This window comes from Maylandia zebra, linkage group LG17 (genome assembly GCF_041146795.1).
Source record: "Maylandia zebra isolate NMK-2024a linkage group LG17, Mzebra_GT3a, whole genome shotgun sequence".
In the NCBI taxonomy this organism is placed as follows: domain Eukaryota; kingdom Metazoa; phylum Chordata; class Actinopteri; order Cichliformes; family Cichlidae; genus Maylandia; species Maylandia zebra.
Genome location: NC_135183.1, coordinates 8,141,695 through 8,154,658, shown reverse-complemented (window position 1 = coordinate 8,154,658; position 12,964 = coordinate 8,141,695). Strand labels below are relative to the sequence as shown.

The 12,964-nt window shown below is 44.5% G+C and overlaps 1 protein-coding gene across 13 annotated transcripts in view; it reads right to left on the bottom strand.

Annotated features, from left to right (window-relative positions):
- Positions 1-12,964, bottom strand: part of lrrc7 (leucine rich repeat containing 7) — a 149,093-nt gene that overhangs the window by 18,749 nt on the left and 117,380 nt on the right. For all 13 annotated transcript variants that reach the window (XM_076875655.1, XM_076875651.1, XM_076875657.1 and 10 more), the window contains 3 exons: positions 2,575-2,788; positions 913-1,419; positions 5-229 (listed from right to left, as the gene is read on the bottom strand). In XM_076875655.1, coding sequence (XP_076731770.1) covers positions 5-229; positions 913-1,419; positions 2,575-2,788 — 946 coding nt within the window. The remainder of the gene's footprint in view (positions 1-4; positions 230-912; positions 1,420-2,574; positions 2,789-12,964) is intronic.

The following is a 12,964-nucleotide window of genomic DNA, read 5'->3' as shown; positions in this document are numbered from 1 at the left end:
CTACCTGTAGACCTTGTAGGAGCCAATGTCAATCTCGTCTATGCTCTGTGACTTCTTAAACTTGGATCTCGTCTCCTTCATCATGGGGGACAGGCGATCTGAGCTTTTACTCATCACCACGGTCACCTTGTTGACCCCGCCTACACTGAGCTGATCCTTCCTGTTTTGCTCCCCCTCATTGTCGTGATATGTCCAGCTGCCGGGCAAAGGCACTGTGCTTTGCTGAAGCCTTGGGGGAAGAAATAATCAAGGATTATGAGTTGATGATAGGGATAAGTGTTTTTCAATTATGAAGCACAGAAACAAGCTGGATTAGAGGAGTGTTACAATAGTAGAAACTGAATTTTTTGACTAATGCAAATTACTTCCACACCATCGGTCAGTTTCTTGTGACGCAGCTGCACCAAAATTTGAGACTAAGGCTACAGCTCACAATTATTAGAAATTAACGTTTTTTTTTAACTTTCTTTGGCATATCAAAATGACCTTGCACTGTCCCCAGAAATACATTTTATAGTAACATAAAACTAAGAAATGAAAACTGAAATGCTTTCACAATCTCAATTTAGTGACACTTTGGTGTTTTTGCATTGCAACAAAACTAAGTTAAGTAAGATAAGATAAGATAAGATAAGATAAGATAGAACTTTATTAATCCCTCGGGTGGGTTCCTCTGGGAAATTCGATAAGTAAGCTGATTTGTTATTTTATTGATGTGCAAATAAAAACAGTCACAGCTGTAAAACTTTCAAATCAACGGCTTTAGTTATAACAGCTCTGATATGTTTATTTACTAAAAAAAACCCAAAGACTGCACTGTAAACAGGATTTGAGACCTGCAAACTCTTGGAATTATTAAGCTTTCCCAATAAAATTATGTATTTCAATTGTAAATGACCGTCAGTCACTTACCTTGGATCCATGTCCTTGCGATCAGGATTGGGGCTGGAAGTAGGTGTAAGGTCCAGCTTGGAAGGAAAAGCGGTTCTGTCCTCCAGGGGGCTCGGGGTCCTGGTCCAATTCTGCCAGGGATTCTGGGAAGGATGTCCGGAGGATTGCGAGTCATTGTCCTGGTTTGGTCGTTGGTTGCCGTGGAAGGGGAGCGTCTGGGTGTCCAATTCCAATGGGACCCCTACAATTCGGTCTTGCCTAAGGAGGGGGCGGCGGCCGTGTGTTGATGAGCTGCGAGGCTTAGAGCCCAGCGGAGGGTTTCCCTGACTGGTGGTTGATGAAGGAGGATCCAGAGAAGACTCCTCTGCATCGAAACCCGTGTTGTCGTAGTGAGGTGCGTCAACCCAGTCAAATGGCTCACTAAGTGGACGCCGATCCCCACGTTGCTGCAGGGTTCCTGATGGAGGAGTTTCTCTCTGAGACAGCAGGGGCTTGGAGTCAATGGGCTTGGGAAATGACTGGGCAAGTCTACAAAGACAGAAAATATCAATCACTGATTATACTGTGGGAGAAAAACCAAGAAGATCAAAATTGCAAACAGGCGACATGCCACGTGGATGTGTGTTGCACATTCAATCAGAGACAATGAGCTCAGAGGACAGATCAACTTTCTCTCCCTTTCTCTCTGATGTCTGTCACACCCATTAGGCCAGAAACCATGTTTGTGTTAGTTATTGTTTACAAGAGAACACATGCCTTCAAACTCCCTCGCTACTACTTACAGACTGCAAATATCATGTTCCACAAGTAGAAATAAAATACTGCAGTTGTACCTCACTTCAGGGCATGTGGATTAACAGATTTAGTGTCAAACAATACTAAAACCAGCTACCATCCTCCAGGGCCTGCTTAAAACAAGAAGAAACATGGGAAGGACAAGGAGAAGAAAACTAGCATTATTGGACACTATGTTTTGACTGAGCTAAGGAGACACTGTGGTGTCTAACAGAAACAGAAAACATCCGTAAGGTACAGCCAGACAGTCCAATCTGCTAAACCGAAGATTATCGGTGGAGCGAATTTGAACATCTGTGTGTAATATAAACACATATATTGCACATTTCTGTTTTATTCTATGTCTTGCTGTAGATAGCTGATATATCAGTGACAGATATTTTATTGTTACTGCCATCCAGTCTGAGCAATATGATTGAGACTACACTGACAGTGTCGTAAATATGACAGGCAGACTAAGATGACATGTTTTTTTTATAGCTGTAACATTTCTGATTAGAACTCAAAACTGTCCCAAAAAGTTTTCATAACATTTTTATCCCTTTCTAACCAACATCATCAAGTGCACTGCACCCAGACTTAAAACTTCAGGAGACAGCCCAAACCTTTTTATTTGCTTTTCTAATGCACTGGGGCAAAAAAAAAAAAAAAAACCTCCTCTGGATAGTAACATGACTGAAGCTCAGACCAGACAGCTTTGAAGCTGAGAGAGAAAATCCTAAAGAGAAGTCTGCAGTGTTCCAGTGAGCCTCTCTGACCTTGACAGAGCAAGCAGGAAGATGGATGTGACAGATTACAGATGGAGAGAAACTGAAGTGGGGTTACAATTGAAATGTACAAGAGATGACGGACAGCGGGAGGGAGGAGTCATGAAACGGGCGTGCGCACCTGTTGGTCCAGTGCGTCTGAGGGGCCTGGTCCTTGCTGGGAGGCGGTAGGGCGGGATTGTGGGGGTGTCCGTGCGACAGCGTGTGTGAGTGCGTATTGCCGGGCGGGTTGGAGGAGCCCGAGGAGCCCTGTGAGGGAGAGTAATCGGAGTAGGTGGCCGATGAGCCGCTGTGGTTCAGACAGTGGAGTTTATCAACCTCTTCATCTGTAGACTCTGGACAGACAGAAGCAAACACACAGCACATCCTCTTTGTGATCAACATCATTATATTTTTGGATTTTCCATTGAACTTTTGTTCTTCATGTTATTCATTTTCAACTTTTGCTTTCTATTGCATTTTGGTACCAGAAGCTTGCTTCATGTTAGTTTTCTTTCCTTAAATTTCGATTCAGTACAGCATAATCACACTATTTTTGTATTATTGTTAGTTAACTATATTAAACTTATCTTTACTATATTGCTAATTGAAAAAAATGACCAAATGAAGCTCAAAACCAGTTTTGGCAGATATACTTTAAATTGTTTTGGGAGCACTGAGGGTGAGCACTGCGGTATACCGCCAGTACATGTTTTCTGCAACTATATCTATGTCACTCCCATGCTGCACCTTTCTCTGGCCCCTTACATGTACCACCCAATTGCTACAATTACAGATCAGGCTCCACTCCATCAGGTGACCGATTGAGCAGTATCTAATGTCCTCTGGGTCCGACCTATTCTGAGTTTTTGTCCCCCAATTTAATTACCTGGGAATTCAGCCAATGCACTTTAACCTCCTAGGACCTGGCATCCACATATGTGGACATCACATTTTGGGTTGTTTAGAGCAAAATACAAAATGTTGCTCTACAAGGGCCTGATTTCCACTTACGAGGACGTTATACTGCCACTGTTCTATCAAAATTTAAAATGAATATCCTCATATGTGGATCTCAGAAACAAAAATCAGGTAAAAAAAAAAAATCAGGTCATTCTTTGTTTTTATATTCATCAGGACCCAATCAGCCCAAATAGCAAAGAAAAATTGAAAATGCATGGCATGAAAGAGTTCTTATCTTAAGAGATTAATAAGGACTTTAATTGTTTATTCCAACAGAATCACTGCCCCAAACACCTCCCCCCTCCCACACCACCTAAAAATAAATAAAATACCAGCAAAAAGAAAAGCAAACCCTTATAAAGAAGGAAAAATATTACTATTCCAGCCAAACAGCAAAACTTTTAAATGTGGACTATTAAACATCAGGTAACTCTCTTCTATGTCTCTGTCAGTACATGAGTTGATCAAAATATTGATGTATTTTGCTTTACAGTAACCTGGTCACAGCACGATCTTGTACTGACATGTGGTATAGACACAGTTTTTTGCCTGAGAATCCTAATAACATTTCATTTTACAATAATGGACTACAGAGCACCAGAAAAACAATTTCAAAGGACTAGACGTCTTTCTGAAAATGTTCTGATGAGATTGTAAAAAGTGCTCCCTTCATTTTTATCTTCTTCTTTGTTTTACACCATTTTGTCTTTATTTATTCATTCATTCACTTGGTTATTATTAAACTCTGGCTTTTTTCCCACTGTGTGTTCTTTGTCCTGCCTCACTCAACTCACCCCAACCGGTCGTGGCAGGTAGCTGCTTCTCCCTGAGCCTGATTCTGCTGGAGGTTTCCTTTAAAAAGGAAATTTTCCTTCCCACTGGTGCCAAGTGTTAACTTATAGGGGCTTGTCTGATTGTTGGCTTTTCTCTGTATTATTGTAGGGTCTTTACCTTACAATATAAAGCAATTGAAAAGAATTCTTCAATGTAACGTGCCAACACAACGCAGAGCAGCGTCCTAAACTTTACTCCCACAGAGGTTTATTATCTTGTTGTTAGTGTCATACATCCTCACTGCCTGGATGTATGAAACAGGAACAACACTGGGTTTAGTTCCAGCACTGTAGCCAGGCTGACAAACAGTGCTCCTTTGACTTTAACTAGTAAGGACTTCATGAATTTCTTCATAAATAAAATTTTAATCATTAGGGGAAAAAACTTCATAGCCCTCATAGCCGTCCCAAGGACAAATGATTACGTTCACTAATTTTAATAACTGTGGTGATTTATTTCTCTCTCCTATCAATCTTTCTGAAATAATAATAATGCCTTCCTTTAAATCATCATCATGTCTATTACACCCAATTCCTACAAGGCTGTTAAAATAAGACTCACCATTGATTCATTCTTACATTTCAAATACCAATCATTATATTTCTATTAACTAGCTACATACCACGGGTTTTTAAGGTATTTATAATTAAACCACGACTTAAAAACCCTTTACTTGATCCAGGTGTCTAAGCTAATTATAGGCCGATTTCTAATCTTCTTTTTTTTTTTCAGAAAAATCTTCAAAGAGCAGTTGTAAAATGGCTGGGTCATCATTTGCAGAGGAATGATCTTTTCAAGAAGTTTGAGTCAGGATGTAGAGTTCACACTAAAACAGAAACAGCACTAATGATGATTATGAATGACATTCTGCCCTCTGACAGTGGACTCATTTCTGTGTTTGTCCTGTTAGACCCCAGTGTTTACTACAGAGACTAGAATACACTGTTGGTATTAAGGAAAATACACTGTACAGGGAGTGCAGAATTATTAGGCAAATGAGTATTTTGTCCACATCATCCTCTTCATGCATGTTGTCTTACTCCAACCTGTATAGGCTCGAAAGCCTACTACCAATTAAGCATATTAGGTGATGTGCATCTCTGTAATGAAAAGGGGTGTGGTCTAATGACATCAACACCCTATATCAGGTGTGCATAATTACCGTAATTGTCGGGCTATAAGCCGCTACTTTTTGCACAAGCTTTGAACCCTGCTGCGTTTAGTTGGGTGCGGCTTTTCTATGGATTGTCCATGATTTTTGTCATATTGTAAGACGATTTGCTTTATTTGTTCCGCTGTTGTACGGCACTACGTTGCCTGGCGGAAGGATCGGGGTTCAAGAGTGGTATGTTGGTCACATGTCCGTTCGCCAGGCAACGTAGTGCCGTACGAAGTAGCACGAAAAGCAAACTTCAAAGTAGCGCTACGCGTTCAGCGGGAGGCGTAGATGATGAGCGGCGATAAACTTGCGAAAAGCAAGTTATGCTCAACTCCACCAGTGGATTCTGACAGCGTGGAAAAGTGTGAAAACATCCACGATCACCAACGGATTTCTAAGGGCTGGACTGATGATGGAGAGGAGGACACCGCCACGGCCCTTCTGAGGGTGTTCGACTCTGACACTGACAACGAGGATTTCTTTGGTTTTGAAAGTGACAACGAAGGAAAGAAGCTGAGAGTGGATGACGAAGCCATCCTGAGCCTGTTCGTTTCCAACACTGGAGAAGAGGACTTTGGTGGTTTTAGTGGGCAGGAAGAAGAGAAAGATGGTGGTGAATGACTGACTTTTCTTCTTGTTAAAGCCGTGTCACTGCACCTGAGCCTAAAAGGTGGTCTGAATCTATTTTTCTGGTGTGCTGTAGGTTATTGTTATGTACTACATTTGTTACTCGTTTATGAAGCACAGTACATGTTATGTTGTGGCAGGGATTTGTCCACCAGGGGGCAACGGTGGTTGGGGAGCTTTCAGTCTGTGGGGGTGCATGCCCCGGTTCTCTTAATAAAGAAGCAACTGTGAGCTAAACATGGTCTCCGTGGTTCCTTGGTCTTAGGATATCACATATGGCGACGAGGGTAAAAGCCAGGTTTTGCTGTGAAGTTACACCGTGCTAAGTGACTTATGAACTGAGGTTGGCAAGTGGTACAGCGCTAGTATCTGTGGGAAGTGGAGCGTAACCCTCGGTGTGGAATAATGGCTACCACTTTGGGCTCGGTGGCACCGTTCGACAGCGAGCTGCAATCCTGGGAGGAATATTGTGAGATTTTGGATTACTTCTTTGTGGCGAATGATATTAAGGAGGAGGAGAAGAAGCGAGCGGTACTGTTGAGTTGCGTGGGCGCACAGACCTATGCCCTGATTAGGAACCTACTCAGTCCGGTCAAGCCAGGGGATCGTTCTTATGCTGAGTTGGTGGGATTGTTGAACAATCATTTTCACCCTAAGCCGAGTGAAATTGTGCAGCGGTGGAAGTTTAACACACGGAATAGAAGGCCGGAGGAAAGTGTGGGCGATTATGTAGCGGAGCTGAGGAAGCTCGCACAGGACTGTAACTTTGGAGACTCCCTGACGGTGATGCTGCGGGATCGTTTAGTATGTGGAATAAGCGACGACAGAATACAGCGCAGATTGTTAGCAGAGGATTCGCTAACATTTGAAAAGGCGCTGAAGTTTGCTCAAGCAATGGAGGCTGCTAACAGAGACATTGTGGATTTGAAGAGCATGACAGAACAGTCGCGATTCACTAAAGGATTAGGAGCCGTGAACAAGATGGAGGACGGCGGCTCGACGTCACAACAGGTTGTCAGGAAGTGCTACAGATGTGGAGGGCTAAATCATGTGGCCAAGGACTGCAGGTTTGTTTCAGAAAAATGCCACAACTGTGGAAAGGTGGGACACATAAAAAGGGTTTGCCGAATGAAAATGGAACAAAAAGGAGGGCGTGGCAGACAAGGTAAACAAGCCCATTTCTTGGAAGAGGAGAATGTGGAGAGTGAGGAAGAAGGAGCTGAAATGCACCACATAAAGGCAAGTATGTATAATGTGCATGAGGAGATTAGCATCCCAAGGGAAGAACCCATCAGACAGAAGCTAAAAGTAAATGGACAGAATGTGACATTTGAAGTAGACACAGGCTGTGGTTACACTATCATGTCGAAGGAGTCATTTAAAAAACTTTTTGAAGGCAGTAAGGCGCCCAAAGTAAGCAAGTGTGGAATCAAACTGAGAACGTATGGAGGCCACAAGGTACCCGTGTGGGGAGCAGCCCAAGTGCAGGTGGAATTCAGAGACAGTAAGAAAACACTGGATGTGGTGGTGGTTGAAGGGGCTGGAACTAGTTTGATGGGTCGGGGATGGATTAAGGCCCTCCAATTAGACTGGCAACCTGTACATAAGATAGAAGGCGGAGATGATGCCTTACAGCGGATACTGGCCAGACATGAAACAGTGTTTAAGGATGAGTTGGGAACGCTGAAGGGGTTTGCAGCAAAGATACATGTAGCCAGTGATGCCAAACCATGCTTCTATAAGCCCCGATCAGTTCCGTTTGCTATGAAAAAGAAAGTGGAGCAGGAACTGGAGAGACTGTCGGAGGAGAAAATCATCCAACCAGTGAAATTCTCAGAGTGGGCCGCACCCATTGTACCCATACTAAAGCCAGACTCCAGCGCCAGAATTTGTGGTGACTACAAACTGACTGTTAACAAGGTGTCGCCTGTAGAACAATACCCCATTCCACGAATGGAGGACATGATAGCGGGGCTGGCGGGAGGAGAAAAATACACCAAGTTAGATATGAGTCACGCATATCAACAGGTTGTACTTGATGAGGAATCTAGAAAGTATGTCACAGTGAACACACACAAGGGTTTGTTTACATACACCAGGTTGCCATTTGGTGTGAGTTCAAGTCCTGCCATTTTTCAGCGCACCATGGAGAGTGTGTTGCAAGGTCTGACTAATGTCGCAGTGTATCTGGATGACATCATCCTGACGGGAAAGAATGACAAAGAACATCTTCAAACACTGGCTGGAGTGCTGCAGCGCTTGGAGGAGGCGGGCCTGCGCTTAAAAAGGAGCAAATGTCAATTCATGGAGAAGGAAGTGACATTTTTAGGACATCGGGTGGATAAGACCGGTTTACATCCAGTGCCGGCAAAAGTGAAAGCAGTGCAGGAGGCGCCACCCCCAAAATCAGTGACAGAGCTCAAAGCTTATTTGGGGTTGTTGAACTTCTATAATAAGTTCTTGCCAAACTTGTCCACACTGTTGGCCCCACTGCACAAGCTTCTGAGAAAGGGGGAACCATGGTGTTGGGGACCAGCACAGGAGAAGGTTTTCGGCAAATCAAAGGAACTGTTGCAGTCAAGCAGTGTATTGGTACACTATGATGAGCAAAAGGATTTAATTCTTTCTTGCAATGCGTCCCCCTATGGAGTGGGAGCAGTACTAGCTCACCACATGCCAGATGGTCAGGAAAAACCCATTGGGTTTGCATCACGTACCCTGAATGCAGCAGAAAAGAACTACTCACAGCTGGATAAAGAAGGATTGGCTGTGATATTTGGTGTACAGTATTTTCATAAGTACCTGTACGGCAGGAAGTTCATGATTATCACGGATCATAAGCCATTGATAAGTTTGTTCCATGAGTTGAAGGCCGTCCCTCAGATGGCGTCACAGAGGATCATGCGATGGGCAGTGTTATTAAGAGCCTATGAGTATGTCATTAAATACAGAGAAGGCAAAAATAACAGTAATGCTGATGGTCTGAGTCGTCTCCCTCTTCCAGAGAACCTCCCTAAAGAGGTGGCAGCTGAGGACCAAGTGTTGATGGTAGATCAGGACCAGGAGGGCGTGATGACATCTGAGCAGCTGCAAAGATGGACAACCAAAGATCCCATACTCTCCAGAGTGCGTGAGTATGCTATGAGAGGATGGCCCACTACGCAGCATCCTAATTTTCAGCCCTACAGACAGAGACAACAGGAGCTGAGTGTGCAGGATGGGTGTGTGCTGTGGGGGGCGAGGGTGGTGATACCAGAACGAGGTCGACGCCCCCTTTTGGAACAGCTACATCAGTCACACCCAGGAATGAGCCGCATGAAGGGCCTGGCCAGAAGCTACATGTGGTGGCCGCATATGGAGAATGACATTGAAGACAAGGTGAGGTCCTGCAGTACATGTCAAGAACATAGACACAGGCCACAAGAGGCACCGCTACACCCCTGGGAGTGGCCAGAAAAGCCCTGGAGAAGGATACATATCGATTATGCTGGCCCGTTTTTGGGTAAAATGTTCTTAGTAATAGTGGACGCCCACTCCAAATGGTTAGATGTGTATCCAGTTCCATCCGCTACAGCAGCTGCAACCATAGACTGCCTGAGAAATTGTTTCAGCACGCACGGCCTTCCTGAGATGGTGGTCTCAGATAATGCCCAGTGTTTTGTAAGTGCACAAACTAAAGAGTTCATGGCAAAGAACGGAATCACTCACGTCACCTCCGCTCCATATCACCCCGCCTCCAATGGGTTAGCAGAAAGAGCAGTGCAAACGTTCAAAGAACTCATGAAAAAGAGTACTGGAGACACACTGGCAACCAAGTTAAACAGGGCTCTGTTTAGTTACAGAATCACACCACAGTCCACAACAGGGAAGTCTCCCGCTGAGTTGATGATGGGCCGGAAGTTGAGGTGTACTCTTGATCTCATACACCCTGACTTGAAACAAAAAGTGACAGCAAAACAAGATAGCCAAAGACTGTATCATGATAGACATGCCAAGGAGCGCATGTTTGTTATTGGAGACACAGTATATACCAGAAACTATGGCAGAGGACCCAAATGGATACCAGGACTTATACAGGAGATGACGGGGCCTGTTTCCTACTTGGTGATGCTGGGCAATGGGACAGTGGTGAGGCGTCACGTCGATCAGCTGTTTGCCCGCCTGGAGCCGTGCCTGGCAGCAGGAATGCCTGAAGGCCACCCAGACGAGGATGAGAGACACATAGAGGTGCAAGTTACACCAGTGGTGAAGCCACATATGGAGAGTAGTGATTCGCTGGAATCACCTGCCACTGGGTTACGGCGATCGCAAAGGACCAAGAGAAAGCCGGAGCACCTGAGAGACTTTGTGCCGTGATTACGGTGAACTGTTATAGGTTAACCTAAGACTGTTGGACTAAAGGTTCACTATTCCGGAGTGAAATTTCAATAAAGGTTGGGGACGGGGTTGTTGCATTTTTTTTTTTATAAAGGTGAAGGTTTTTGGTTATGGGTATTTTCTGTAGTGATTAAAACTACAGAGTAGTTCCAGTTTAAGGGGGGAGGAATGTTATGTTGTGGCAGGGATTTGTCCACCAGGGGGCAACGGTGGTTGGGGAGCTTTCAGTCTGTGGGGGTGCATGCCCCGGTTCTCTTAATAAAGAAGCAACTGTGAGCTAAACATGGTCTCCGTGGTTCCTTGGTCTTAGGATATCACAGTAAATGTTTCGTACTTGTAATTACCGCTACTTGTACATATACCTAAAAAGTTATGCAAATATAAGATAAGATAAGATAACCTTTATTAGTCCCACACGTGGGAAATTTGTTTTGTCACAGCAGGAAGTGGACAGTGCAAAAGTTATGAGGCAAAAATTAGAATACAATAAGAATAAATACAGTACACAACTGTACAGAATAGAATAAAATAAAATACTATATACAGTAGAATAAAATAAAATAAATATACAATAAGATAAAAATAGAATACAAATACAAATACTATATACAACTGAGTAAAAATACAACGATGACAGAAAGGATTATTGCACTTAGTATTATTGCATATGTGTGGATGTGTGTGCTTGATCAGTTAAAGTCTTTATTATGGAGTCTGACAGCAGTGGGGAGGAAAGACCTGCGAAATCTCTCCATCCCACACCGTGGGTGCCGCAGTCTCCCACTGAAGGAGCTGCTCAGTGCTGTCACAGTCTGCTGCATGGGGTGGGAGATGTTGTCCATCAGGGATGACAGCTTAGCCGCCGTTCTCCTGTCACTCACCACCTCCACTGGGTCCAGAGGGCATTCTAGAAAAGAGCTGGCCCTTCGGATCACCCTGTTCAGTCTCTTCCTGTCCCCAGCAGAGATGCTGCCGCCCCAGCAGACCACGCCATAAAAGATAGCAGAAGCCACAACAGAGTCATAGAATTTCTTCAGGAGTGGGCCCTCCACTCCAAACGACCTGAGTCTCCGCAGCAGGTACAACCTGCTCTGCCCTTTCCTGTAGAGGGCGTCTGAGTTATGAGTCCAGTCCAGTCTATTGTTCAGATGAACACCAAGGTACCTGTAGCTGTCCACAGCCTCAATGTCCATACCTTGGATGTTCAGTGGTTGCAGTGGAGAATGCTTGTGCCTGCGGAAGTCTACCACCAGTTCCTTGGTTTTACTGGCGTTGATCTGGAGGTAGTTCAGCTGGCACCAGTCCACAAAGTCTTGGGTCAGACCTCTGTACTCCTTGTCGTCCCCATCAGTGATGAGGCCGACTATTGCAGAGTCATCAGAGAACTTCTGCAGGAAGCACTGGGTGGAATTGTGGGAGAAGTCTGCAGTGTAGATGGTGAAGAGGAACGGAGCCAGAACCGTTCCCTGTGGGGCCCCCGTATGTACCCCTAACTTGTTTTTCAAAATATTAATAAAAGTGATGCATCTCCAAACAGCCATCTCTTTCCTGACAATTCGCTTTGTGCATATTCTCTTACATATGATAAGTCACCATTGAAACACCTGCGGCTTTTAGTCAGGTGCGGCTAATGTATGTACAAAACAGGATTTTCCCCTGATTTTAGCTTGTGCGGCTAATATTCAGGTGCGCTTTGTAGTCCGGGAAATACGGTATTAGGCAACGTCCTTTCCTTTGGCAAAATGGGTCAAAAGAAGGACTTGACAGGCTCAGAAAAGTCAAAAATAGTGAGATATCTTGCAGAGGGATGCAGCAGTCTCAAAATTGCAAAGCTTCTGAAGCGTGATCATCGAACAATCAAGCGTTTCATTCAAAATAGTCAACAGGGTCGCAAGAAGCGTGTGGAAAAACCAAGGCACAAAATAACTGCCTATGAACTGAGAAAAGTCAAGCGTGCAGCTGCCAAGATGCCACTTGCCACCAGTTTGGCCATATTTCAGAGCTGCAACATCACTGGAGTGCCCAAAAGCACAAGGTGTGCAATACTCAGAGACATGGCCAAGGTAAGAAAGGCTGAAAGACGACCACCACTGAACAAGACACACAAGCTGAAATGTCAAGACTGGGCCAAGAAATATCTCAAGACTAGTTTGTCTATGGTTTTATGGACTGATGAAATGAGAGTGAGTCTTGATGGGCCAGATGGATGGGCCCGTGGCTGGATTGGTAAAGGCAGAGAGCTCCAGTCCGACTCAGACGCCAGCAAGGTGGAGGTGGAGTACTGGTTTGGGCTGGTATCATCAAAGATGAGCTTGTGGGGCCTTTTTGGGTTGAGGATGGAGTCAAGCTCAACTCCCAGTCCTACTGCCAGTTTCTGGAAGACACCTTCTTCAAGCAGTGGTACAGGAAGAAGTCTGCATCCTTCAAGAAAAACATGATTTTCATGCAGGACAATGCTCCATCACACGCGTCCAAGTACTCCACAGCGTGGCTGGCAAGAAAGGGTATAAAAGAAGAAAAACTAATGACATGGCCACCTTGTTCACCTGATCTGAACCCCATTGAGAACCTG